Raw genomic sequence first — 27,520 nt, forward strand, 5'->3', positions numbered from 1 at the left:
GAGAGAGGGGGAGAGAGAATGGGGGAGAGAGAGTGGGGGAGAGAGAGTGGGGGAGAGTGGGAGAGAGAGACAGTGGGGGAGAGAGGGGGAGAGAGGGAGAGAATGGGAGGTGAGTGGGGCTCTGGCAGCGATAATGTCGTTCTGACACCAGCAGACAAACACTCACAGCATAATGACCTGTGACTAAAACACCAAAACACTAAAATCCCCCTCCTCTATACACTGCAAAAAATGGCCATCTTAACAAGTGATTTTAGTTCAGACATAGCTACGGGTCTGAAGATTTTCGCACCCTCCCCTCACCTTCCAGGGCGGCCCAGGCGAGCAGCCGGTCCCTGAGCGCCCCCTGCTGGCCGCAGCTGTGCGCGTACAGCTCCAGCAGGCTCAGGGCGCGCTCCAGGTCCTGGGCAGCCAGCGCCTGCTGGAAGGCCTCGGCCGCGAGCGCGCAGGCGGACGGCCGGTACATCCCGGAGAGCAGCAGCCCCAGCAGGGGCTTCCCGCAGAGGGCGGCCCCCAGCCCCGGCCCCCCCTCCTCCGGGGCCCCCAGGACGGGCTCGGCCATGGCCTGCAGGTGGGCCTGCAGGACGGGGAACTCCCTCAGCAGGGCCTCGCCCTCCCGGGAGACCTGCTCGCCGTCCAGCGCCGCCTCCTTGCGCCCCGGCCGGAAGTAGGAGGGGAGGCCCGACCAGCCGGACGTCGCCCGGGCGACGCCGCCGCGGCAGGCGCTGAGGCAGGCGAGGGCGGCCATGAGGGGGCAGCGCGACTTCAGGAAGGACAGCGCGGAGGGCGTGAGGAGGAAGGAGTTGGAGGAGGAGGATGAGGAGGAGGATGACGAGGAGGAGGAGGAGGAAGAGGAGGAGAAGGAGGAGGGTGGAGGAGACGACGGGGAGGTGGGCGTTGGCGGCGTGGCGGCGGATTCTTCCAGAGAGGCCTCGGAATCGGACTGGAGGTCGGGGTCGGGCGCGGGGGCGGACAGCCCCAGGACGGAGACGTGCTGCCGGGCGTGCTGCTGGAGCAGGGCGGTGAGGGCGCCCAGCCCGAACACGGCCGCCCCCGCCGGAGACCCGGCCTCCCGCCCCGCCTTCACGCGCCCGTCCCACACGGGGAGCAGCTCACAGCAGCGATGCACAGTCACCTGCTGCACACTCAGACCCAACGCCTCCTGCTGCAGCAGAGACGACACCCTGCAGAGGCACACCCAAAACACCATCAGAGTGAGGACCGACATCACACACACACACACACACATACACACATACACACATACACACATACACACATACATACAGACACATACATACAGACACATACATACAGACACATACATACAGACACATACACACACACACACATACATACATACAGACACACACACACGCACATACACACATACATACAGACACATACATACAGACACATACATACAGACACATACATACAGACACACACACACATATATATATATATATATATATACAGACACACATAGACACATACACACACACACGCGCACGCACATATATATATATACAAACACACACGCATAAAGACTCACTCTCACTCTCTCACAACAAACTGAATAATGAGTCCAGACAAATACAGCTTCCAGGTATGAAAAAAAAGAAAAGAAATAAAGAAAGGAAGGAAAGAAATTTTTAAAAAAGAGACGTGGTCTACCTGTCGGGGGACACCTGTCGATCAAACAGCAGATGGGACAGCAGCTGTGAGGGGGACTGCAAGAGCACCAGGAGGGGGTTCCCCAATTTCACCTCGCTGACCTGGTCTGGGGGAGAGCAAAGTGGAGAGGGGGGGGGGGGGTTACGTTCACATTTACATTATGAAAAGCTGACGCTTTTTTAACCAAAGCTACTTACAGTTAATTCATTAGACTAAGCGGGAGCCAATCCCCCCCAGGAACAATGTAGGGCTAACGGCCTTGCTCAAGGGACCAACAGCTGCACTGATCTTACTGGCTACACTGTGGCTTGAACCCACAATCTTCCAGATGTCAGTCAAGCACCTTAGCTACTAGGGAATTAGCGACGGGGGCGAAGCTTACATTTACATTTACATTTAGCAGTCGTTTAGTCTGCATCGAAATATGGGGAGGGATTCTGCTGTCCTGACAGTCATTCAACCAACTGAGGAACCAAAAAGGCGTGAACGTGCAGCTGGACCACCTGGCGCTCGTAATGAGGGGACCGCAAAGCGAAGGTGGGGCTTGAACTCGGGGGGACTAGCGACAGGGGTCGAAGGTCAGGAGAGGAGGCGCGGCCCCTACCCTCCGTGGCCACGCTGCGCACCAGCACGGACGCCAGCGTGTTGACGTAGTCCAGGAAGCTGCGCACGTAGTCGGGCCTGCAGGGGCCGCTGTCGGGCTCGAAGGGGCAGAGGTGGTCCAGCGCACGCAGCAGGTGCTTCATGTGGGAGCGCACCGGGTGGGAGTCCAGCTCCGAGGGCCGCAGGCTGGCCTGGTCCAGCAGGGCCGAGAGGAGCCCGCCGCCGCCGCCCCGCGTTTCAGCTGCAGCACGGGGGGGAGAGACACATTCATACACACACACGTACACACACATATACACACACATACACATATACATATGTATGCAGAAAATGTGGGTTTTGGGGGGTTTTTTTGTGTTGAGGTTGTAGGAAAGGTGGCAACTCTGGCAACTCTACTTTAAACAACAAAGACCTACATGGCAAAGTGTATTGTTGACCTGTGAACAGCAAGACCCGTGTCTGCTATAATTTTTTGCAGCTCCTGATTCTGTTTCTGATTCTAGCAGTGGAAATAGGTAGTTTGAAGCAGTTTGAAGTTTCATCTACAAAACCTACCTATTGACCTATTTGAAAATGATACAACAATTATATTAGCTGTAATCAAATGGCCCAAAGGCCCCACCCCTTAACCTGCCAGGCCCCACCCCTTAATGTCTTAGGTCTGCGTCTGTGGCCCCTGACCTGTGGCCCCTGACCTATAGCCCCTGACCTGTGGCCCCCGACCTGTGGCCCCTGACCTGTGGTCCCTGACCTATGTCCCCTGACCTGCGGCCCCTGACCTGTGGCCCCTGACCTGTGGCCCCTGGCCTGTGGCCCCTGACCTGTGGCGTCGGTGGCGGAGCCCAGCGTGAGCAGGGTGAGCTCCAGGCGCTGGGCCAGGCCCAGACGGGCGGCGAGGGCCTCCTCCGTCAGCACCGGGTGGCAGCAGAGCAGCACCTCCTGCACACTGCAGCCAAACGGGCCGGAGTCGGCCTGCTCCTCACTGGCTGTGTCTGTGAAGAGAGAGAGGGGTTATTACAGCGCCTCACTCGACTCACTCGACTCACTCGACTCACTCGACTCACTCGACTCACTCGACTCACTCGACTCACTCGACTCACTCGACTCACTCGACTCAGTCACCTCACTCAATGTCTGTACGGATGGAGAGAGGGGTTATTACACACACACACATACACATACACACACACACTCCTCACTTACTGTGTCTGAAGAGGTGGACAAAGAGAGACAGGGAGTGGGGGAGGGAGAAAGAGAGAGGGAGTGGGGGAGGGAGGGAGAGAGAGAGAGAGAGAGAGAGAGAGAGAGAGAGAGAGAGAGAGAGAGAGAGTGGAGGAGGGACAGAGAAAAATTGAGATGGGGGGGGTTGGAAAGTCAAGCACGTTTCCTGTGGGTGTTGGACTCCGCCAAGGTTGCCCCTTGTCACCGGTCCTGTTTGTGGTATTCATGGACAGGATCTCAAGGCACAGCCGAGGTGAGGAGAGTGTCCGGTTTGGTGACCTCAGAATCGCATCTCTGCTTTTTGCGGATGATGTGGTTCTGCTGGCTTCATCGGACCGTGGTGAAGAGGGAGCTGAGCCAGAAGGCGAAGCTCTCGATTTACTGGTCGATCTACGTCCCAACCCTGACCTATGGTCACAAGCTTTGAGTAGTGACCGAAAGAACGAGATCGTGTATGCAAGCGGCCGAAATGAGCTTCCTCTGTAGGGTGGCCGGGCTCAGCCTTAGAGATGAGGGTGAGGAGCTCAGACATCCGGAGGGAGCTCGGAGTAGAGCCGCTGCTCCTTCGCGTCGAAAGGAGCCAATTGAGGTTGTGGTTCGGGCATCTGATCAGGATGCCTCCCGGGCGCCTCCCTTTGGAGGTTTTCCGGGCTCGTCCAACTGGGCGGAGACCCCGAGGGAGACCCAGAGCCCGCTGGAGAGATTACATATCCTGGAGCTAGAATGCGTTGCTGGGGAGAGGGACGGCTGGAATACCCGGCTTTGCCTACTGCCACAGCGACCCAACTCCGGATAAGCGGGTGATGATGGATGGATGGATGGATGGATGGGTTGGAAAGGTCATATTAAAAAATAAAGAAAAATGATAACTGATTGATTTCATTAGGGCAGTGGTGCCCAAACATGTGCCATAGAGGGCAGTGTAGACAGGGTTTCACTCCAACCAATCCCTACACCTGCTGTCACTCACTAACACACCTTCAACCAGAGAGGAGCGAACCAATCCCTGGAATCAGCACAGGTGTCGCGATTGGCTGGAATGAAAACCAGCACACGCGTGATTGGGCAGCGCTGCATCAGGGAACAGCCTGGAGGCTCACCGGTCTTGGCGGATCCCTTGCCGCTGGTCGTGCGATTCAGGATCTTGCTGATCCCCTGCAGGACGGCGGGGAATCCCCGGATCCCCTCGCAGTGACGCACCTTCGGGTCGATTCTCAGCCCTGAAGGGGGAAAAAAAATAAAATGAGCTAGGCTGTAGACATGTACCCGGGAAACTCGTTAAGCACAGCGGACATGTTTAAATATAGGGTTTCCATGTAAAGGCCCTATCCGTACGAGTTTCTGCTGGGAGAGGACCTACAGAGTCGTGTTTCTCAACTCTAATGATATGGACCCACTTGCCAGAAGTACCTTAAACCAGGTATGTGAGTTGTAACGCACCTTGGATAAATGCAGTCCATTTACCATATATGCTCCATGGTGGCAGTTATCTTATACAAAGCAATTTTACATAACGTGCAGCCCCATTTCAAACAAATAAACTTTTAAATCGGGGGGGGGGTCCCCACCTCGGCCCTCCAGGGAGCTGAGGAGTCTCCGCTCTGCCGTCTCCAGGAGCTGGCGGGACGTCTTCCACAGCTGGCAGTGACAGCAGGCCAGGTCGAAGGTCGCCATGCCGGGGGGGCTGAGCTCCGCCAGCAGGGGCCGGAGGTGCCCCGCGGGGTCGGGGAGCCCCTGGCTCAGCCAGTACCCCTCCTCCAGGGAGGGCACGGGGTGCCCCGGGGTGCTGAGCAGACGATCGGCCACGTCAGAGATGGAGTAGAAGGCCATGCCTGGGGAGACGGGGAGGACACACGGATATATGCCTTCGGTCCTGTCCTGTACTCTCATACGTTAAGCATATGTTAATGTTCAAGCTAAAGTTAAGGCTAAACTTAATGTTAAAGCTAAAGTTAAGGCTAAAGCTAATGTTAATGTTAAGGTTAAAGAGAAGGCTAAAGTTAAAGATTACGGCATACTTTATTGACCTTGTTGGGTCATTTGTCTCTGCATTTGACCCTCCCTACACTACTACTGCAGTATTCTGAGGCCAGTGCCTTGGTCAAGGGCAACAGCAGGACCATACCTACCCTGACCATGTCTCTGGGGTGGGAGGAAACCAGAGGAGCAAGAGGTTGAACGGATCGTAAGTCAGACACCATAAAGTCCTTACTACAGTCTGCCTGTTAACTAGTGACTGCATCTACACAAAGGGTGATGAGATCAGTACATTCAGGAGGCATTACCAGTCAAACTACATCTCAAAATCATGACGCACCACATGGTTTGGCATCAGATCCTGACCACCCCAGTGCCAAACACGGAGGGTGATTGACAGCTTTCAAGCTTTCTGGCATTATCCTTGGAAGTTTTTGTATTTTCTGATTTTAAAAAATGTGTCTCCCAACTTGGTGGCCAATTGCAACCCGTTTACAATCAATTCCCATGGGCCGCTGAGGAAACACCGCAACAACCGTGCTAAAGTTAAAGATTACGGCATACTTTATTGACCTTGTTGGGTAATTTGTCTCTGCATTTGACCCTCCCTACACTACTACTGCAGTATACGGAGGCCAGTGCCTTGGTCAAGGGCAACAGCAGGACCATACCTACCCTGACCATGTCTCTGGTGTGGGAGGAAACCAGAGGAGCCAGAAGAAACCCACAAAAACACAGGGAGAACATGCAAACTCCACTTAGAGAGGATCGATCCAGCCAGCCGGGACTCAAACCCAGAAGCTCCTTCTTGGGAGGCGTCAGTGCTAACCAGTGCACAGTTATTTTATTAAGCACTAGTTGGATTGGAGTGGGACAGCTTTTCCTGACTGGCAGGCAGCCATGTCTGACCTATTTTCCCCAAACACCTGTGGGAATCTATACTTTTCTCAGGAACCAATCACTGGTCGTGCAACAGAACAGCCCGAAACAGTTAATGGTTGAACAGATGGTAAATCTGACACCATGAAGTCCTTACTACAGTCTGCCTGTTAACTAGTCACTGCATCTACACAAAGGGTGATGAGATCAGTACATTCAGGAGGCATTACCAGTCAAACTACATCTCAAAATCATGACGCACCACATGGTTTGGCATCAGATCCTGACCACCCCAGTGCCAAACACGGAGGGTGATTGACAGCTTTCAAGCTTTCTGGCATTATCCTTGAAAGTTTTTATTTATTTTCTGATTTAAAAAAATGTGTCTCCCAATTTGGTGGCCAATTGCAACCAATTGTTCATAAGCAATTCCCATGGGCCGCTGAGGAAACACTGCAACAACCGTGCCCCCCGGTGGCCAGAATGAGAATGACATGTCGCCCTTCAAGCCGTGCCGTCTCTCGCCCCAGACCGTGATTCCGAGGCGATCAGGGACGCTGGCACGTGGCAATCCTCTCCCCCAAGTCCCACCATCGGAGCGGCGGCCCAATTCTGCCGCTCCCTCACAGGTCACCCATACTCGGATCTAGCAGGATCGGGGCGCGAACCCCGGTCCACAGTGGGCATGCCTGGTAGTTTTTAAGTGGTATTAGGTGATGTTCCTGCTAAAACGTGTTGTATATTTGTGATTATTATGGAATAAAATCGATTAAAACGGGAGTCTGAGCGGCGGGGTGGTACCGGCGGCGGCCGCGCTCTCGATGGCCTGCAGGGTGGAGGCTCGGCCGTTGCTGCCGAGTCGGTTCCGCCCGGGTCCGGTCGCGCCCGGCGCCTCCGCCGTCTGGCTCTCGATCTTCTGCTCGACCGCGGCCAGCTCCAGCAGAACCTCGCGGTACCGCTCCATGAACACCAGCTCCCCGCAGCACGCCGAGCCCTCCAGCCCGAACATCAGAGACACCTGGAGGCACGAGGACCAGAGCCCTGAGGCCTGAGGCCTATTGCCTCTCACACCCGCCAAGCCCTGCCCCCTAATCTACCAGCCCAGGCCCCTAATCTACCAGCCCAGGCCCCTAATCTACCAGCCCAGGCCCCTAATCTACCAGCCCAGCCCCCTAATCTACAAGCCCAGCCATGTAATCTACCAGCCCAGGCCCCTAATCTACCAGCCCAGGCCCCTAATCTACCGGCCCAGGCCCCTAATATACCAGCCCAGGCCCCTAATCTACCAGCCCAGCCATGTAATCTACTAGGCCAGGACCCACCCCTTAATGGTAAATGGTTGGCATTTATATAGCGCCTTTATCCAAAGCACACTGTACAATTGATGCTTCTCATTCACCCATTCATACACACACACACACCGATGGCGATTGGCTGCCATGCAAGGCGCCGACCAGCTCGTCAGGAGCATTTGGGGGTTAGGTGTCTTGCTCAGGGACACTTCGACACAGCCCAGGCGGGGGATCGAACCGGCAACCCTCCAACTGCCAGACGACTGCTCTTACTGCCTGAGCCATGTCGCCCCTATCTATATTAATCTACCTGGTCCCACACCTTCCTCTACCAGGTCCCACCCCTTAATCTGACAGGTATCACTCCTCAAACTACCAGGTCCCACCCCTTAATCTGACACGTATCACTCCTCAAACTACCAGGTCTCACCCCTTAATCTGACAGGTCCCACCACTTAATCTGACAGGTCCCATCCCTTAATCTACCAGTCCCCACCACTTAATCTACCAGGCACCACCCCCCTCTACCAGACCCAACCCCTTCACCTGCCAATCACTCTTACCTGGTGCGCCTCCACAAAATTCCCCCTGCGGATGCAGGACATGAGGAGGGACTCCGGCGGGGACAGCATGGCGGGAACCAACCAGCTGTGGGGACCGCCACAGGGACACGCCCCCCGCTCCGTCTGCCCGCCCCCGGCTCCGCCCCCTCCATCTGGCAGAACAGAAAAAACAACTATTTATAAAACACCTCTCAGAGCAAGTTCAGTGATGCTTGAAAAAAATGGAACCAAACATTTCAATTACTTTGAATTTTGCGTCACAGTCCTTTAATAATAACCGAAAGGGGAAGTGGTGACTGCGAGGGGGAAAACCTCTAGATGAGATTACAAAGAGCCAGCTCCACAGTAGCAACCTCTTCATATTAAACTGTGCGGGTCAGGCTCCAGACCCCAGAAAGAGAGAGAAAGAAAGACTAGCTGCACCACACAGAGCACACAGGGGCATGACAGGGACCCGGAAGGTTGGTGGTTCAAGCCACGAGAACATCTGTTGGGCCCTTCAGCAAGGCCCTTAACCCCACATTGTTCCGGGGGGGATTATCCCCCGCTTAGTCTAATCAACTAAGTCGCTTTGTATGAAAGAGTCAAATTATAAATAACAAATTATGATTACAACATAAGTCAGTTATTAAGAAAACAATTAAAGTTATAGTTCATATTAATACATTAATATAATATAATATTAATAGCAACATTAATAGTCGAAATAAGTCAGAGCCCTCTCCCAGCTCTTCCGTACCTGAGGCGCTGGTGCTGACCTCCCCGTTCAGTTTCTCGGTGGACATGCGGCCCTCCAGACGGTGTTTGGAGGCCCTCTTCCTCCTCCTCCCCCCCGCGTGCCGTCTCAGGGACAGGGAGGGGCTGGGCACGGCGGAGGCCTGGGGCTTCAAATCTACCCCCCAAAAATGGAAAAGGTCTTCACTGTCACCAGCTACGATCACGACTGAGCCCACCAGATGTAGGACAAACAACGCAGAAAATAACCGACGGCAGTCCTGAGGCACCGTCCAACAAGCACACACACAAACGCGGTCTCACACGTACGCCCTCTCACACGTACGCGGTCTCACACGTACGCCCTCGCACACGTACGCCGTCTCACACTCACTCAAGGCCACAATATAAAAGGTAACTATGGCCCACAATGCCAAGCACAAATAAGAGAAGTAAGATTGAGCCAGAACAAAAGTGAATGAAAGGACACAAACACAGTTCTGCTAGAACTGGCTAGTACTACCATCACAATAAATTAAATGAAAAACATTGTGTTATAGTCGTGCCATCCACAGAGACACACAGATGCATGTATGTGTACACAGTACACAGGGGTACGCAGAGACACACACACGCTTGCACACAGACACACACACACATACAGAGACGCGCTCACGCCCACGCGACTCACCGCCGCCGTTGCCGCGGTTACTGGCGATGATCTGCAGCCTCCACTGCGCCTCGGCGGTGCGCTTGGACAGCCGCTGCAGCCGGGCGCCGAACGCCTCCGCCGTCACCGAGCAACCCAGGCCCTCGGCCAGCTCGGCCTCCCCCGGCAGGGCGTGGCCGCCCTCCTGCCCCGCGCGCTGGCCCACCACGCACACCCCCTCCAGGCTCTCCCGCAGCAGCCGCAGGAAGCCCTCCATGCCCGCCTCGTCCACCAGGAAGCCCCTGCAGCCCCGCGCCAGGTGGGCCAGGTCCAGGCGGCTAACGCTAACGCTAACGCTAGCGCTCTGTGCTTCGGTCCGTTCCGTCCCTCCGTCCGTCTCCTCCTCCTCCTCCTCCTGCCGCTCCCCCTCTCCGGCGCCCGTACCGGTCGCTGTGATGTCACTCTTCTCCGCGCCCCCCTGCGGGGGCGTGCCCTGGCCCGCCTGCGGGGGCAGGAAGTCGGACTGGGACAGGAAGAGCAGGGAGAAGATGTTCTCCAGGAGCTCCAGGCGGAACACGGCCGGAACCGCCTCCAGGTAGAGCTGGCACTCCGACAGGTGCTGCTGGAACAGCGCAGGGCATTCTGGGAGGGGAGGTGGAAGGGGAGGACACACAGGAGGTGCTGATTTTTAATTTGTGTAGTGTATCGGTTAGGGAACTGCACTTGTAATGCAAAGGTTACAGGTTTGATTCCCAGGCGGGATGCCGTCATTGTACACTTGAGTAAGGTAGCTACTTAACCTGAACTGCTTCAGTCAAATTTATACAGCTGTATTTTTGTAAAAACAAAAAAGGAATTTGTATTCGCCACACTGCAAGGTATCGTCTGTTGAACCACAAAAAGTGAACATTGACTCAGAGCTGGGGTGGTTGTCTCGGTTACCATCTGCCTGGGGGGGGGGGGGGGGCAAACAAGCCGTTGGTGCCAAATGAAAGGGGGATTCCACTGGTCTACAATCACTCCCACCCCCACCCCGACAATTGGGCATAGGGCAGCAGAAAGGCAACAAACAAACATTTCAAAGTACAGAAGAGAAAGAGCCCAAAAGTGCACGCTGAAGTACCTTGTGAGAGGCTGGAGTCAGGCTTTCTCGGCCCCCCTCCCTCGGTCTGAGGGGGCTCAGCGGGGGCCCCACAGTCCCGGCAGCCCGAGTACTTGTGGGCGTTGACACACAGGGCGTACAGGGCGTACTTCATGGCACAGAAGCCCTGGAACAGGATCACGTTCCTCTGGACAGCCAGGTTGGGCGCGTCCACAAGGTCTGAATCCCCTACACGGGAGCAAGATGGTTTATTACTCACAGACGGAGGAGGTTGTAGAATAGTAATCAAGTTTTTGTATATGCGGTTCATAGTAGTTTTCAAATAAAAGAACCAACAATAAGGAAAAAGACAGGAACTAAGAAGTTCAAATAATGCAGGTGGAAAGAAGCAGGCTAGTCTAATACAAATACAGGAGCTACGGACAATGCTGATGTGTACAGTATTTGTAATGGCACAAGCAGGTAACTACATACTGACTAGTGAGCCATTTTGGGCAGGCTTCTTGGAATGTTCTCTCACAATTCTAGAGCTCCATTGTTCACAAATTCCAGTAATTCAGCAATAGAATGTTCAGTTAATAACAAGCTCTAAAACCGAACATTCCAATGCTGGTGTAACAGTCAATACTGGTAAGTGAAAGTTCTAGAACACTGACTTGAGAGTTTTAAAATTAAACGTTCCAAAAAAAACCAAAGAGTTAAAGGGCTAATGACATGAAAAAGCAAAAAGACACACAAGAGATGCAATGACAGAGGAGGTGGAGGGAAACAGACAAGACACAGAAAGGCCGGGTAAAAAGGCCAAGTGTCAGACCGGATCCGGGGGGGTGGGGCAGCCCCTGCAGCAGGCCCAGGACCTGGTGCTCGTCGAGCTGAGCCAGGGGGGTGAGAGAGTGCAGGATGTACAGAGCAGAGTGACTGTCCAGAGTGTGCAGCTGTCCCAGCAGGGCCTCGTTCGGGATCCCCCTACACACACACACACACACCACACCACACAGAGAAACACCACACACCACACACGCACACGCGCACGCGCACACACACACACACACACACACACACACACACACACACACACACACACACACACACACACACACACACACACACACACACACACACACACACACACACACACCATCCATACACACACAAAAACAGCACAAGCTTTGTGTGAAAATGTGTCATTAGTATAAAGTGGAGAGCGATGGAGGAATGAAGACAGGGTTTCACTCACGGGTTGTTCTTGGCACACCACTCGAGCACCCCAAGCTGAGTAGACAGACCATCACCAAACTCTTTCAGGACTGAGTCATTGGCCAGGGCCTGGGGGACAGAGGGGCAGTGACTTTAGACACAGACCAGGGATAGACACCTGTAGGACAGAGAGGCTGAACAATAGTGCAATAGTGGATGAACTGGGATGCATTCACCTGGTGCAGGTGCAAAAGGACATGTTTCCCTGGCTGAAATTAATTAGAACACACTGACCTGACTGCAGAGCTTCAATACACCTATCTGCAGTGCCTTAAATGGCCATTACACCCCAACTCCACTGCTTTCAATTACCAGCAGCGATTGTGACACCAGCACTAGAATGCTCAGTCAAGAACATTCCAATCCCATAGTTGTGGCTGTGGCCTCGCTCCTTAAACGGGCCGGCCCACCTGGCTGTGGTGCAGGGTGTGCAGGAGGGTCTGGGCGGAGCCCATACTCTGACACTGAGTCCAGCCAAGGAGCAGCAGCAGGCGGGACAGGGGGCGGAACTCCCCCCTCAGCAGGCCATCCAGCCTGCCAAACTCCTCCTTCCTGACCAGGTCCAGCGCTGTCACCTGGGGAACGGACGCCGCAGAAACTCAAGAGCTCTTCAAACACAAGGACGCCCGAGGGGACGCCTGCTTTAACCCTTTCAATAGTAGGTCTTTTGGAATGTTTTTCTTCTACATTCTATGTCAGAAGAAAAGAACTAAGTTCTAGAACAGAGTTGCCAGTAGTGATTGTTACATCAGCATTAGAATGTTCAGTTAAAGACAAGCCAAATTTAAAGACAGAAGTGATGTGATGTACACATGAGTGAGAAAGATCTTTCGGGGGGAGTTTTTGAAGGGCTAGGAGTCCACTTCCTGGAAAATAATTTGAATTTTCATTTTACATCATCATATACGAGTGGGCGTACAAATGGCTAACGATTTTTATCTTTTTTTTGGGGGGGGGGGATGTCAAATGAGGATATTAATGGCAGAAGAACGGAACATTGACAGAAATTTGATCGACCTACACGCCCACTTGTATATGATGATGTAAAATCAAAATTCAATTTTCCAGGAAGTGGATGGAACAGTGGACTGTGCGTCATCTCCCTCCTTAAAGGGTTAATCACTCTCAGCACCTGAGGTAACGGGAACTGAGGAAAAGCCTTTATTTCCACTTCAGTTTTTTTTTTAGCAAGGCAAGTGAATCTACAAACAATGACAAACAAATCCCTGAAAAACCACACTGAAGGCAGTGGTGAATTTGGTGAGCATTTAACATGTCCACAGTAATACGGTATGAAGTAACTGATGTCCTGTGCTGACAGCCAGACAGCCAGACGTACCAGAACCAGCTCCAGGAAGTGTTTTCCGCTGCTCAGACTTTCAAAGTAGATGGATTTCCAGGCTGATTCACGGTCTCCATGACAACATAGGCCCAGCATCATCCTCTCTGCTTCAGGTAAGTCCACTGGAGGGGGGGGGGGGTGGGGGGGTGGGGGGGTTTACTGTCAATCAGCCAGTGTCATTTACAACTACCTATGTTCATGTCCCCACTAAAATGTTTAACTGACACCATGAAACACAGTAAAAACATTTTCGTGACAAGAAATAAAGAAAAAAAGAAGCTGTAAATGCAATATCTGGAGGCGAAGTAGTCACATGCGGACAAAATGATGGCAACCGCAGAAGCAGAAGTGATAGTGAAGACAGCTGAGTGCCGTGATAACAGCAGGGGTTACCTTACACACCGAGACTTTTTATATGTCTTAATGTCTGCTCTACAAAAAACACCCAATCACACTGCTCTATGAGCAACCAGTCAACTACTGTACAATACAACCAATAACACTACTCTACAAAAATGACCAATCACACTTCTCTATGAACAACCAGTCAACTACTGAACAAAACAACCAATAACACTACTCTACAAAAATGACCAATCACACTTCTCTATGAACAACCAGTCAACTACTGTACAAAACAACCAATGACACTACTCTACAAAAATGACCAATCGCACAAATTTATGAACAACCAATCAACTCAAAGCAGAGCAGAGCAGTGGGATAAAGGACTCATTACCATTATTCAAAAAAAGAAATTCCCCAATTAAAGTGGAAACTGAAACTAAGGGTCACACAACAATGGCTCATCTGTTCCAGGATTTCATGCCAAGCTCTGCTCTAAATTATTTCCTTATCCCAACCATTTATCCCCTCTGATGCTTTTGATAAAGCCACAACCGACACTCATCCAAACGGCTCATTCACTCTTTCTGAAAACGTTTCACTGCGGTCTGGTAAAGGCGCAGAATGTGCTGTAAACCGCTGCGTTTTTTCTGAAGCCATTTTGAAAATTTACCAGAAGAACTGGTTTGAACAGAAAACTGCATACCCACCAGCCTATAGAACATGTATACTTAGTGTAACGCACACTGGTAATGCACAGTGAATGCGGAGTGCATATGACAGAAACACCCTCTCGACACGCACAGTATGTCTTTTGCATTATCCGAGTTTTAAATTACACCCCTAGTATTGAGCGCTGACAGTGCAGTTAGTTGCCAAGCAGCTACTAATAATAAACACAAGGCGTACTTGTTTCACCCAGCGTACAGTTTGCCCACCTCTTCTGTGTCGCATGCATGCATGCAAAGCTGCTCAGGCCTCCACCATTTTCATAGTAATAAAGTTTAGATTATATTAGATTATTTACTGCGCTTCTAAAGCAGCCGAGCCCAATCCGGTGCCATGGAGACCTGAGAGTACGCAGGTTATCATTCCAGCCCAGCACTACACCTGCTCATCCCTCCTCTCTGGTTGACGAAGTGTGTTAATGAGTGAAATCAGCTGGCGTAGTGATTTGTCGGAATGAATACATGCATCCGGAATTGTTTCGGATTCAATTACTCTTTCTACGCTCTATTGATCTTGCCTGGAGCAACTGAACCAACCAAGAGCACCGGAAGGCACTTTTCACTTTTTGAGAGTATTCCAACACTCCAGATGAGCTCAGCAAAGCATAGAAAAGCATCTGAACGCAAAAGAACCACACATTTGACCCAGATCGGAGTAAAGGGGCGCAGGTTAAGGGGAGTAAAGGGGCGCAGGTTAAGGGGGAGTAAAGGGGCGCAGGTTAAGGGGGAGTAAAGGGGCGCAGGTTAAGGGGGGATTAAGGGGGGGTAAAGGGGCGCAGGTTAAGGGGGAGTAAAGGGGCGCAGGTTCCCTACCCTGTGTGCAGGAGGGGTCCCTCAGCAGCCGCTCCCGCTGTAGGCGCAGGGCGGTGCCGCAGTACAGGCAGAGCAGGGCGTGGTTCCCGGGCCGGAGCAAGGAGCTCAGGACCCTCTCCTCCCTCAGGCCGCGCCCCTCAGCGCCCCACAACGCCTCGCACAGGGCCGGGCTCCGCCCCTCCCCCGCGCGCTCGGGGTCCCAGGGCATCAGGGCGAGGGCAGAGTACAGCCGCTCCGCCCCCGCCCCATCCCCCTCCCCGTCCTCCTGCCCCAACTGGGCCACCCTCTCCAGCAGGAATTGGGTGAAGGTGTCCGTCAGGGCCTGGCCCCTCCCCGCCCCGGCCTCGCCCACGCCGACGCCCCCGTGGCCCTGCAGGAAGCCGGTGAGGGCCTGGGCGAGTCGCGGCCGCCCCCCCTCCAGCAGGGCCCTCAGACAGGACTGCGCCCCCACGCTGAGCCCCCCTCCGGGCTGGGAGTCCAGGAAGGCCTGGTGCAGCTCCTGCAGGGAGAAATCAGATCAGACTGGAGGCAGCGCGGAGGCGTCACAACATCGCAGCGTGCAGGAAGCCTTCCAGGGAGGCGTCACAACATCGCAGCGTGCAGGAAGCCTTCCAGGGAGGCGTCACAACATCGCAGCGTGCAGGAAGCCTTCCAGGGAGGCGTCACAACATCTCAGCCTGCAGGAAGCCTTCCAGGAATCAATATCAGATGATTATTGATGCACTCTGTCAATTCAGCCAGCGGCGGCAAAGGGGGAAGAGTGGAAACCAGAATGTAGAAGCTGACATTTGCTCTGAAGGATGGGCCTTTCCCCACCCCATATGCGCACACACACACACACACACACACACACACACACACACACACACACACACACATAAATGTGCGCACAGGGACACACACCCACAGGCATGCATGGAAAAGACCACACACACTCACTCACTCACTCTCTCATACACACACACACGCACACATCATAATCATAGAATACGTCTCCAATTACCATTCCCTTGTCATCTTAAATCACAACAACGAGTCTCCCATTAGAAGAGAAGTTAAAAATGAAATGAGAAGATAAGTGAAAAATGAAACGGAGAGAAAACCTGGAGCACTGTTTCTGGGACCTCATCACCAAGCTCCTCCAACACCAGCAGGAACTCCAGCTCTCTGCGGACAGACACGGCGACCTGCAGGGCAGAGGACAGGACGGGAGTCAGAGACAATCACAAGCACGAGATCCACAGACAACGGGTCAGAGAGGTACGTGATCTGCTACAGATATGAGGAAAGCACTGCAAGAGGTCAGTTTGTAGCCTACCTGCTCCTGAGACCATCGTTCCAAGACCTGCAGCCAGAACCAGGCCAGTCGATGAGGACTGCCTACCGTTTCCCACCTAAGCAAGAGGCACCATCACTCAAAGCAAAAGAAAACTGCCTTCTCCACATTCAATATCGAGTCTCAGGCCATTCAAACGAAAAAATAAAAGTGTATCTGACAATTCAATTCACAACACGTGTAGTAGGGTTAGCTCGGCTAGTTCGCTTGTAAGCACAGTGAAGTGAAGGAACGGAAAGGCTCGTGGCAGGTTACCACGACAACGTTCCCTGCTGACCTTGGCCTTGACTGGGGGCGATTTCGCCTTTAGCTGACTGGTGACGCGTTTGTCTAACAAATCTTTGGAGGAGTGAGAAGCCGGGATTCAGGCAAAGATATCTCTCTCGTTACACACAGACATAACACAAGTTATTTTAAAAATAAAGCTCTTTTGGTTCTTAATTCCCTAGTCTGCTGTCATTTCATTTACATTCTGGGAACAGGGGGGCGTCTTATTTGTGTGTGCCATTGACATTAACAACATTTCTAAACTGGCTTCAAACGTCTCTTGCTAACAGTGTTACTTTCGATTGTAAAAGTCGGATGAGAGGCGCACATTTGCTCACCTGAGCAGGTATGGACATGTGACCAGGGCCCTTAGTATATCGTGTAGACGCTGCGAGGACCCGTCCGCCGCGTCCCTCAGCTGAGGTACGCAGGCTCTGGCCAGCTCCCACTCCCCGCGCCGCGCACATAGCGTGAAGAAGCCGAAGAGCTGTTGCAGAGAGCTCTCTTCCTCCCGGCCAAATGGATGCATGACTCTGACCGCACCTCACCCCCGATCACTTGATTCCGTGGTGGGTGCGACCTCTCGACTACAGAGCACATAGGCGGAACCAACGACGACCATACTACATCTAAAGAAGAATTCAAAGAAAGCAAGGACAATGTTCAGAGCAACCAACACCAGAACTCTCGAGATCGCTGCCAAATAACAAACACGGTCTAACTCTTGAAACTTGGTTCAAAAATTCAAGCTCAACGCATGCCCTAGCTAAAACGCTTGTTGTGATTATCTGAACACGGTATACGACTACAGGAAAACAGCGCTAAATTGACATAAATCTGCATTCTAAGGCCTAAAGGCCAATCTACCATGCTAAGATTTGACGTTGCTGCAAGCAATTACCAAACGATAGCTGCGGTCTGCGTATACTGACAGCTCCCCGCCCACTTTGCAAAACATTAATGGGAGAATTGAGAGTTAAATTAATATCCAGGGTTATTTGGTAATTCTTTTGTACCGGGCTAAACAAAGTAAGACATAAATGCCACAAAAAAACAAAATGTGTCGAAGGTTTGTTCTTTACATGAGTTCCAGTGGAGGAAAGTTCGCTTGCTGTAAACCAGCTAGCATTGTCTTGCTTGTTGACTACTATAGTGAAGAACCAGGACGTATCGCGCTAACGATACGTAGCCCGCCCAGCTAATTTAAGAAACTATTCTCCAAACAACAATTTTATCAAATGCCGGTTCTAGAGAGTATGCAAGTTATTGTTAAATGACTTACTGTTCTGTGCACTGTGCCTCAGAGTGTTAAAACCCAATTAATCTGCTCCGCGTGCCTGTTTCTCACCAAGTCTGCTCCCGAACTGTTAATCTACGGTAGCCATGCCGGAGAAGTCATATGACAGCATCAGCTGATGGAATTTACATATCGTGGGTCAAGGGTTTCACAACATCAGACCGCTTCAAAAAATGTAGCGAGCGACGCTATTGTAGCAGTCGAAACTGCTGATAAAGAAGTTATTGCGCTCTACTCGCGAAACGAAGGAACTGAAGCCCAGGAAGTAAGCACAAGATGTCCTCACTGCGCATGCGTGACTGCGCAGTGTCCATAATATAACAATAGGCTTACCGTACAAACTGCAGTTGGTAGGTTGTGCTGCTTGGACGACTAACGGCTCCTCGTTTACAGTTTACACATCATTTAAAATATTGAGTCTAATTTTAAAAGTTTGTCTTTTTCTAAATTGTCAGATAAAATAGACTAAATTTCATCTCATAATCTAAATGTGTTCTAAAGCAGAAATAAGCAAAACAGGTCGTCCGATTCTGCTAAAATTGATCAGGTGGAAAAAAAGGTCTCTTTACATGCTTTGTTTTATTTTATTTTGTTTTTATCTCGTCTTAAAAACAAAATTATCCAATATGTGATTTGATTGGGTTGAGGTTGATGTAAGCCAATTGGGGCAAGCACTTTTTTGTTAATTTAATTTAATTTTTATTTATTTTATTTTATTTTTAAACGAAGCCTATTGGATATCCTGCCAAATTAAGACACGTAGGCCTATTCGGCCTTAATTTGCTTAAATGATCTGGGTTGAAGTTTGTTGCATGTATCCTGTTTAATCCTTGGGAAAGAATACTTTGGCCACATGACTATATCAGAGATTCTAATTAAATCTGTTTCTTATATATCCTGTTTAGTTGCGCCATGCACTCATCTGACTTGGAGCATTGATTTATTAGGCAGAGTGTAGTCTGGACATTGAATTTAAATAACCTTCATTAATCAGAGTAATTAGTTATTATAGCCTATAAAAATGGTCTAACAACCACAGCAAGGAATCATTGTTAAAGGTACAATGGGTAAGATCTTTGTGTTAAAATATTGTTACAAGACCATAGAAAAAGGCTCACTGACATGTTGACCCACCCTCTGCCTCTCTTTATAGTAAAAATATACAGCTGACGGCTCAACACTCTGTACCAAAACATTGTATAAATGTACAATAATTCAAGTTGATTGGTTGAAAATTGGTTGTAATTGGTGTCTCAACGTCAGCGCATTTACAGAGAAGGGGGAGGGATAAACAATGTTGTGGTTTTAGTGTGTTTGTTGCTGCTATTCCTCTCTTGACTGTTAGAAGTCCGATATTACCTATTGTACCTTTAAGCTTAGCATAATCCGGGTAATCATATGAAGGTAATTACAATTATAATTAAAATAGTTTACCATGCTAGCCTCAAGGCTAACTTCCATGCCAATTCCAAACTCCTAAGATGACTTTCCAGTCTCCATTTCATTCCCACTGAATCCTTTGCTGGTAGGGTAAAGACCTTTTGCAATTAAAATAGTAATTTTTAATACTTATACATACATAACCAAAGACTAAAAGAACGAAAAGAAATATACAGTGCATTCAGTTTTTACGTTATTCTGTATGAATGGCAAAAGTTCTAATCCTACCCAAAATAAGATTTTTGCATAAATAACATTGCTTGGAAAAAGGTTTCTGAAACTTAATTTTGTTATCCTTGATGATTTTTTTACATTTACCTATGACTGTTGGCTGTGCATTTATTATGATTATCGAAATAAACTAAACTAAACTAAACCCTTTGTATATTTTCAACAATAATATGTGCAACAATTTAGACAGCTGACCATCAGAAGAGAGAATGCAGACAGCCAGGCAGTGTTAGACTGCCAGCACTATTTTCTTTCATTCAAAAGAAAGTGTTGAAATCTGAGGGTGAACTAAGCAAGAGTTACATATTACAATATTCTGTGATTGATATATATTATTTGGCTGTAAACCCTGCAATGAACTCACATTTCTAAAATGTGCTGTATCCATGGGAGGAGTGTGTTTCTAAATTTCATGGTGTTTACAGGGGAATATCTGGACACCTTGGGAATATCCTATAATAGTCTCTGGAGAACTAGGCCAAACATACTAACTGTGAATCACTACATTAGTAAATGATGCAATGTTGCATATATTGGTGGAAGATAGCATTTACTTAATACTTAAAACTGTGGGCAGTGCATGAATGTGAGTCAGTCAGACAAAGCAGGCCATATGTTAGGCACAGAGGGATAGCCTTGCACATCCTTAGGCATTTCCTTTGTGCTGCAACACACCTGCTGGCACCTAGACTCCGGGGACTCCTCGATCTTACGAGGCGTGGTCTTTCACTGCGACTCCCAAAATATCTTTGTAATTAGGCGACTGTATCTCTCTGCACGTTATTTCCGAAATTCCACACTTGTCGATGACGTACTGCAATGCTGATCTCGCTCATCACTCACTGACCCAGTAGTTTTTTAATGCACTAAAAATAAAAGCTGCTTCAGCGCAGCTTGTCCTGTTTCCATGGCTACCAGCTGCCATGTAGCGATTGGGGCGGAGCCTCTATCTACCCTCGCCGTTCGTGTTTAATGATGATAAAGGTTTTTTTTGTTTTTTTTGTATGAATGTCATTGTCATCGCTGCACAGAAACTCTATCCCGACGCTTTACGCCGGCAATAACTACGGACCCGAGGAAGATGGCAGAAAATGACAAGATTAAACACGTAAGTGGATATTTATGAGGAGCTTATTATGGGCTCATGAGATTTTTTTAATCGAACGAAAAAATGAACAGCCTTGATCCTTAATTTCAATGTTATTAAACGTATGCCGTATTTTCCCAATGAGTATCATATAGGCTATGTAGAATTATGCTGATGGAATCCATGCAATAGATAAATATATTTTAACAATAGCCTAAATGTTAAACTAGGCAATAGCCTAATTCAACACACACGACTGTTGTAATGTTGTAAAACCCCTGAGATTCTTCCACTACCATATATGGGAGAGAATAACAGAATTTAACAGAAAAAAAATTAAGAAATAGAAAGATTTTCATTCTCAATCAAATGCAACTCATCGAGTCTCTAGCTACATCTTAGAATAAAATAATCTCGGCTAATTATGTACATGACTGTGACAAGTCTACACACATTTATATGATTGTAATTTTTTTTCTTTTCGGTCTTTAATATTACCGCTTCATGTGGACGATATTTCTTCCAGGAGGAAATGTATATCGGGGAGATCAAAGGTGGGCTCAGACCGTCGATGAGGCTGGTTGTCATGGGTATTGTCAAGCAGCAACCAAAGAGGTGAGTGCACACATCTGTGAATCATAATCTATGTATGTACAGGAAGGTTGGACATTGTACGGAGTGCCACGGGGCTGATCATGCCGTTTTCTCGGGGGTGACTGCTTTGCTAAGTATCCGGACCGTGTTTGCAGCTGGAAGTCAGCAGGCAGTAAAACACAATGTGGGGATTGTGTGGCTCCGTGAGGCGTGTCTAGTTCAAGATCAAGTCGAGGGATCCCTGCATAGTGAATACCGACGCCCTGTTGAAGGAGTGAGGCACCGCACCCCAAAATATCAAGATGGAAGGACCGCGGGTAGCCATATAAAAGCGCTGCGCTAATGCAAGCAATCGCCGATATGTTCACATTTCTTGTGGCTTTTTTTAATGCATTTATTTTCATGTGGGCACACAATAGACCTTACAAAAGCTTTTCACGACGTGAAAGGCCACACGCAACATTTCTCACTGAACAATAAATGTGGGAAAAGAACAAATCCCATGAACAACTATGGCAACTATGCGATGCTATCATAATCAGATCACAAGAGCAATAAATAGGGTGTTTATTTGACTACTATAAACAAACATGTAGCCATGTGAAAAAGGGTTAGAGATTAAGGGGAATATTTTAGTCTTGCCATTTTCCCATAGTTTGTGTGTGTGCGCGTGTTCATGCCAGTGCGTGTGTGCTTGTGTGTTTAGCATAATACACATTACAGCTATACAGAATAGGGATAGTCAATGGTGTAATGTTACATATGCACATATTGCATATTCAAAAAAGTTCCCATTCATTCAGAGACATTGTAGTTTGGTTTTGAAATGCCTATGCTGTTCATATGTTGAAATATTACAGGCCTGAAATGCTTTGCTGTGCAGCTTCTGTGTTGAAACCTGTACTTCAGTGATATTCCTGAGGATGAGTAGCTATGAACAGTACCAGCCTGTAGGTGTCAGCGTTTCATTATTAATGTGTCTGATTCCATGCACACAGACTGGGGCAAAGTCAGAGAAATGCGAACAAAAGGATTTTCCCCCCGTTTGGTCTCAGAAGAGAGCAGACCGCGGGGTGAAAGTGTAATCTCAGCATAGATGAGCATGTCTAAGATGAAACACGGGGGCTGTGTTGGAGGTTTCTGCCAAAACATCTTTGTGATCTGGGTTTACAAGACAACTTGTCTTAAGAAACTGTCTGTCATCACTTGATAGCTCAAATTGCACTCGGGCTGTCAAGGGGGGGGTCAGTGAGATAGCAGACGGCAGGGGATTGGGGGGGGGGGGGTCCTGGGGTGTTCGGGTCAGGTCTTTTTTCAGAGGGGATCAGGTTCCTCATTGGGGCGTCTGAGCTCCCCCTGGGTACCCCGTAATTGGAACCTAGGCCATACTCCTGTGGCCTACAACCATGGCTCCCAAACAGCGGTGTGTGGACCAGTGCCGGTCCCTAGCAACCTGGTGTCCAGTGCACAGCGATTACAGACGCTCATAAAGAAACGCGTGATGTGGCTGGCCTTACGTGTGCCGGTCCCTGAGACTTTGAGATCTCAGATTTGGCAGATTTCGACTTTGGGAGTCACAGGGCTTCAGCACGGTTTTGGATCCTGCTCATGCACGTACCAGCTGGGGTCACATTACATTCATTGAGCAGAAGCACATATTCCTAAGATGAGTACAAAATGATAAACATTCAAGCCCCGGTGTAGCCGTGATAAGATCCGCACAGCCCTTGAGCAAAGCCCTTAAAGCCACATTGTTCCAGGGGGGGATTGGCCCCTGCTTAGTCTAATCAACTGTACATTGGATAAAAGTGGCAGCTAAATAACCACAGTGTGACTGATTAGCATGAGCAAAAGTGCCTGAACTGGCAAACAACATTCCCAGGCGAGTGAATAAGATGCAGCAGCACTAATGCAAGTTAGTCTGCAAATATTAACTTCGAAAACTTTATAAACTTTACACTACAACTGGCTACTGAGAAGTGAAATGTAGTTCATTTGGATTTAGCTCATGAAAACAGTCACTCACCACATACCCAATGAAGTGCAATCTTCATTGCACAAGAGCATCTGCTCTGGTTGATGGGACATCCACTGTTTACCTGTTCTGGCTGCACATTCATTTGATCTGTCCAGTGCAATTCAGCTGGTGGTTGGCAGAGAGACAGAAGCAGAGACAAAGGGAGAAACAGGCAGCGAGAGGAGGATACTGTGTACTGTGAGATCCCAGGTCAAAAAACAGGAAGGTTTTAAGTGCAAAAACTGAGCTTAATTTATTTTCACAAAATTTTCACAATGAAGGGCAAGGGGCGATGAGAGAGAACAAAAAAAACACAGCCGTTTCAAAGCTTCTGGCTGGTGGGTTCCCGGTCTCTAAACTTCCGTTGGCTTAGGGGCGCAGCACTACTCCAGGCCAGTGGCAAACTAAATGAAAACATCACAACCCGTTCACACAGACACAGAATTCACCATAACGCACCCCCACCAGCTCTGGAGAATTCCTGTGTTTAAAGCCCTTGGCCTCATCACTTAACGCAGCCCATCTGTGCTTGAGGGGGTGTGGCCAGGAGCAGTTCACCATCACCAGGTGGGCCTTGTTGGGTCCTGGTGAGCTTCAATTATTCAATTATTGTCCTGTAAACTGGTACTCCGTTTCCCTTCAGGGTCCTAAAGCCCTCCAGCATCTCAGTAGGGAAATACCTTCCCTCAATCACCTGACCCAGAGGTATTCTCCAATGGCAGGCCCTTGATGAGGGCCAGGTTGGCCCAGTGGTACCCCGAGGGCACCTCGGGGTGCCACAGTACTTGCATGTGCTTTACTACATCAGCAATGGGGCTTGGTTTAAAAAGAAAAATGGCAATGGGCATGCAGTGATTTGTATTTTTTTCATCAAGATTACCACACAGTTCATAGCAGGTACATGCTACCACTGAAACATCACAAAAAAGTATTGTTTACTTAAAAATGAATATAGTCCGACATAGCCTCAACGTTTGTTAACTGGATTTGTGAATTTTTACAAGGACGGTGACTTGTGATTGGTCATTGCTTATCGTGATTGGCTAATTGGTCATTGCTTATTGTGATCGGCTGACTGTGATTGGCTGGAGTCCCATGCCTCTCTCCTGTCCCTGCAGCTTGGTGGTGGCTGTTGTCTGCCACCCGGAGGACGACGCCGACAGCGACGTGGGCCTGCAGGTGACGGTCAGCTTCCAGGACCGAGCCGTCCTGCGTAACGCCCGTCTGGGAGGAAAGTGGGGTCCTTCGGAGAACGCCCTCTCCTACTTCCCCTTCGCTGCCGGGGAGCCCTTTAAGGTACGCAGGCGCCCCTCACAGTACGGACACAGTATGTTTTTCTCGCTGGTTTGTGCTCATTAAGTGTGTTTAGCATTTACAATGTGCTCATTTTGCTTAGGGAATATGTTTTTCTGCCCCATGGAGACCTTTGTAATTGCTTGGGTGGTGCATTTGGGAATAAATTAGCCCCCTCTCATTCTCTCTCTCTCTCTCTGCCTCTATTTCTTATTTCTGTTTATCTCTTTCTATCACACCCACTCTCTCTTTCTTTCCTACCCCCCCTCCCCCTCTCTCCCACTCATTCGCTCTCTCCTCTCTCCTCCTCTCTCTCTCATGCCCTCTCTCCTCCTCTCTCTCTCTCATTAACTCTCCTCTCGCCTCCTCTCCATCTCTCCTCTCCCATCCCCCCTCTCATTCCCTCCTTCCTCTCTGTCTCTCATTCCCTCCCTCCGCTCTCTCTCTGTCCCTCCTCTCACTCGGTCTCTCTCTCTCTCTCTCTCGCTCAGATGGAGATCGTATGCGAGCACCAGCAGTTTCGCATCTTGGTCGACGGTCAGCCTCTATGCGGCTTCTCCCACCGGGTGACCCAGCTGTCGTCTCTCACCGCCCTGCACATCTACGGGGACCTGCAGCTCACCAAGGTGGCCTGAGGAGCAGGGGAGGGGTGATGGGGGAGAACGAGGGAGAAAGGACTCCCGTAGCATAACACTAGCAATGAAAGAGAGACATTAACCGATCCAACAGAAAGAAATTCACGACGGCCCTCGTCTACGACATCACTTCCTGAGAGTCACTTCCTGTTTATGCACTTTGGTTGCTGAGGGCTAACGCAGCTCACTATCCCACAAAATGTGCCTTCCTTAGTGGAGCTGTTACCCCAAAGCCCAAGAAGTATAAACTGCCCTTGCTGACTGTCACGTGGAGTGGAAGATCCCCGGATAAATTGCTCATCGATTGACCATAGTCGTGATACAGTGAATTTTGTCTCGCACCTCTTTCTTGCATTAACATGAGAACCAAGTTAAGGATGTGAAGTAAACAAGTTTGCCATATCCTGTTGTGTGTGTGTGAGATAACAGATACTCAGTACATGCAGGTGGATCAGAGCACTTCCATCAGAAAGGGAAAAAAAAAACAACAACAACAAAAAAATACTTGTCCATAAATCACTGTATGGATGTCCAGCAATATGGCCATTTTAATATAGCTCCCATTCAGCAAAAACTAGTACTGTATGTTACTCAGTTACTCTTTTTAATTTAGGATGTTTTTTGTAAAATGATGCTTTTAATTCGATGAGAGATCCTCTCAAAAAATGCTGATACTTTTTCAGCAATATGTGCTGTCAGAACAAGTCCTTAATTCGGTAAACTTTTTAGACCATTGGCTTCAAATAATCTATTGGAAGAATAGGGCACTTTCCTGCCTTTTAATTCTTACTGTTTATGAAACTTTAAAAGTCACAAATTTGAATTTTTAAATGCACAGTACATGCTATGCTACATGATAAACCTTGAAATGATAAAAAACGAAATCTGGAAATGAACTGTTAAAAGCTTAGTAAATTTCCCGATGAATGTATTGTTTGTGCATAAGCACTCTATTGTTTTGTATGTGCTATGTTACTATAAATATAGATAGAATGTGATTAGTGTGAATAGGCTAGTGATCAGAATTTGATAAGAATATAACTAGAATGTCATAACATTCTAGATTGGAGATTCAAATGTCATTAGAATGTGGTTACAATTTTGTTATGATTATACTAGAATGGCAATTGGAATGTGTATCAAATGTAATTAGAATGCAGTGTTAGACGAACAATTGGAACAATGCTGCTACAATATAATGTGGTCATTGTGACATCATTAAAATGTTACTAGTTGGTCAGGTGGTTTAGGCACCTTATTGTGATGTCACAATCAACCAGAAGTATAGACAATGAAAAAGTGCAAGGCATAATATTAATAACAGACAGTGATAATAATAATAATAATCATAATAATAATAATGATAATCAGAAATTAAGAAATGGAGTTGCCTTTGCGCCTTGCCCCGCTGATAAATGTACCAATGCACCATGTGTTAAAAATGCCCATCCACTTTCATTATTAAACTGTTGATGCCACGATATATGCTCAGTAAGTATGCCCAAGGCAATTTACTGTGTTTAATACCGATTTTGAAGCATTAAATCCACTGCAAATATTAAATGTTTGGCTGATTGTGGTGCTTGAATTGGTTGTGCCTGCCCTGTAGTGTGTTCAGATAACGTCCTCTTCCTTGCCAGAGATGACTACCCCAGGTGACAGGATCAGTACATTCATTTCTGCTTGTGGCAGAATCCTCTTTTTATGCCCTATTCCAACTTGTGCTTTCTTGTCAGCGCCTGGCATAAAAATGAGTCTGTGTTGTAAAGATGTAATAAATATGTTGGGATCTTTTTCCATAACACTGCCTGGTGCAGACCTTGTCATGTCCTTACAAGACATTGAAAGGGAAAGTGTGTGTGATGTGTGTGAGTGTGTGTGTGTGTGTGTGTGTGTCTTCAAAAATCATCTTGGCTTCCCACACATTCCCTCACAGCCTTGGAAACATATGCATGTTATGAAATTATTTCAGGTTATTATGGCATTTTCTGAATGGGTTTACTGTTTTATTGCTTATTATGGCTGCCATATGGATGTATTCACTATGAATTATGTTCTAGATTAGCATAGATAATGTATGTTCGCCGTTCTAGGAATGTTGGTACCCAGGTCTGGCTCTGTTGCTCACATACCTCTGGTGGCTGTGCTTATGTTCTCATTC

General features: G+C 49.0%; 2 protein-coding genes across 3 annotated transcripts in view; one reads left to right on the forward strand and one right to left on the reverse strand.

Moving 5' to 3' along the window:
- Positions 1-18,294, reverse strand: part of zfyve26 (zinc finger, FYVE domain containing 26) — a 40,661-nt gene extending 22,367 nt beyond the window's left edge. Inside the window, 20 exon segments of the mRNA XM_061222924.1 lie at positions 304-1,184; positions 1,678-1,783; positions 2,282-2,521; positions 3,102-3,272; positions 4,602-4,721; positions 5,070-5,333; positions 7,159-7,375; positions 8,213-8,364; positions 8,952-9,104; positions 9,618-10,217; positions 10,699-10,905; positions 11,492-11,643; positions 11,915-12,003; positions 12,345-12,509; positions 13,274-13,398; positions 15,163-15,661; positions 16,266-16,349; positions 16,481-16,556; positions 17,104-17,394; positions 18,048-18,294. Of these exon segments, the coding sequence (XP_061078908.1) occupies positions 304-1,184; positions 1,678-1,783; positions 2,282-2,521; positions 3,102-3,272; positions 4,602-4,721; positions 5,070-5,333; positions 7,159-7,375; positions 8,213-8,364; positions 8,952-9,104; positions 9,618-10,217; positions 10,699-10,905; positions 11,492-11,643; positions 11,915-12,003; positions 12,345-12,509; positions 13,274-13,398; positions 15,163-15,661; positions 16,266-16,349; positions 16,481-16,556; positions 17,104-17,294 (4,492 nt within the window). The 5' untranslated portion in view covers positions 17,295-17,394; positions 18,048-18,294.
- A 40-nt stretch (positions 18,295-18,334) lies between these two features.
- Positions 18,335-27,161, forward strand: si:ch211-10a23.2 (Galectin-related protein A-like). Of its 2 annotated transcripts, XM_061222912.1 has the most exons (5): positions 18,335-18,412; positions 20,765-20,841; positions 21,347-21,435; positions 24,550-24,727; positions 25,216-27,161. In XM_061222912.1, the coding sequence occupies exons 2-5, from the start codon at positions 20,815-20,817 to the stop codon at positions 25,357-25,359; spliced, it is 438 nt and encodes a 145-aa protein (XP_061078896.1). In that variant the 5' UTR covers positions 18,335-18,412; positions 20,765-20,814; the 3' UTR covers positions 25,360-27,161. The 2 variants fall into 2 exon arrangements, with proteins under 2 accessions (XP_061078896.1, XP_061078891.1); XM_061222907.1 differs by lacking the exon at positions 18,335-18,412 and having other exon boundaries at positions 20,749-20,841.
- Positions 27,162-27,520: the final 359 nt, after the last annotated feature.

Source organism: Conger conger, chromosome 1, assembly GCF_963514075.1.
Source record: "Conger conger chromosome 1, fConCon1.1, whole genome shotgun sequence".
Lineage (NCBI taxonomy): Eukaryota > Metazoa > Chordata > Actinopteri > Anguilliformes > Congridae > Conger > Conger conger.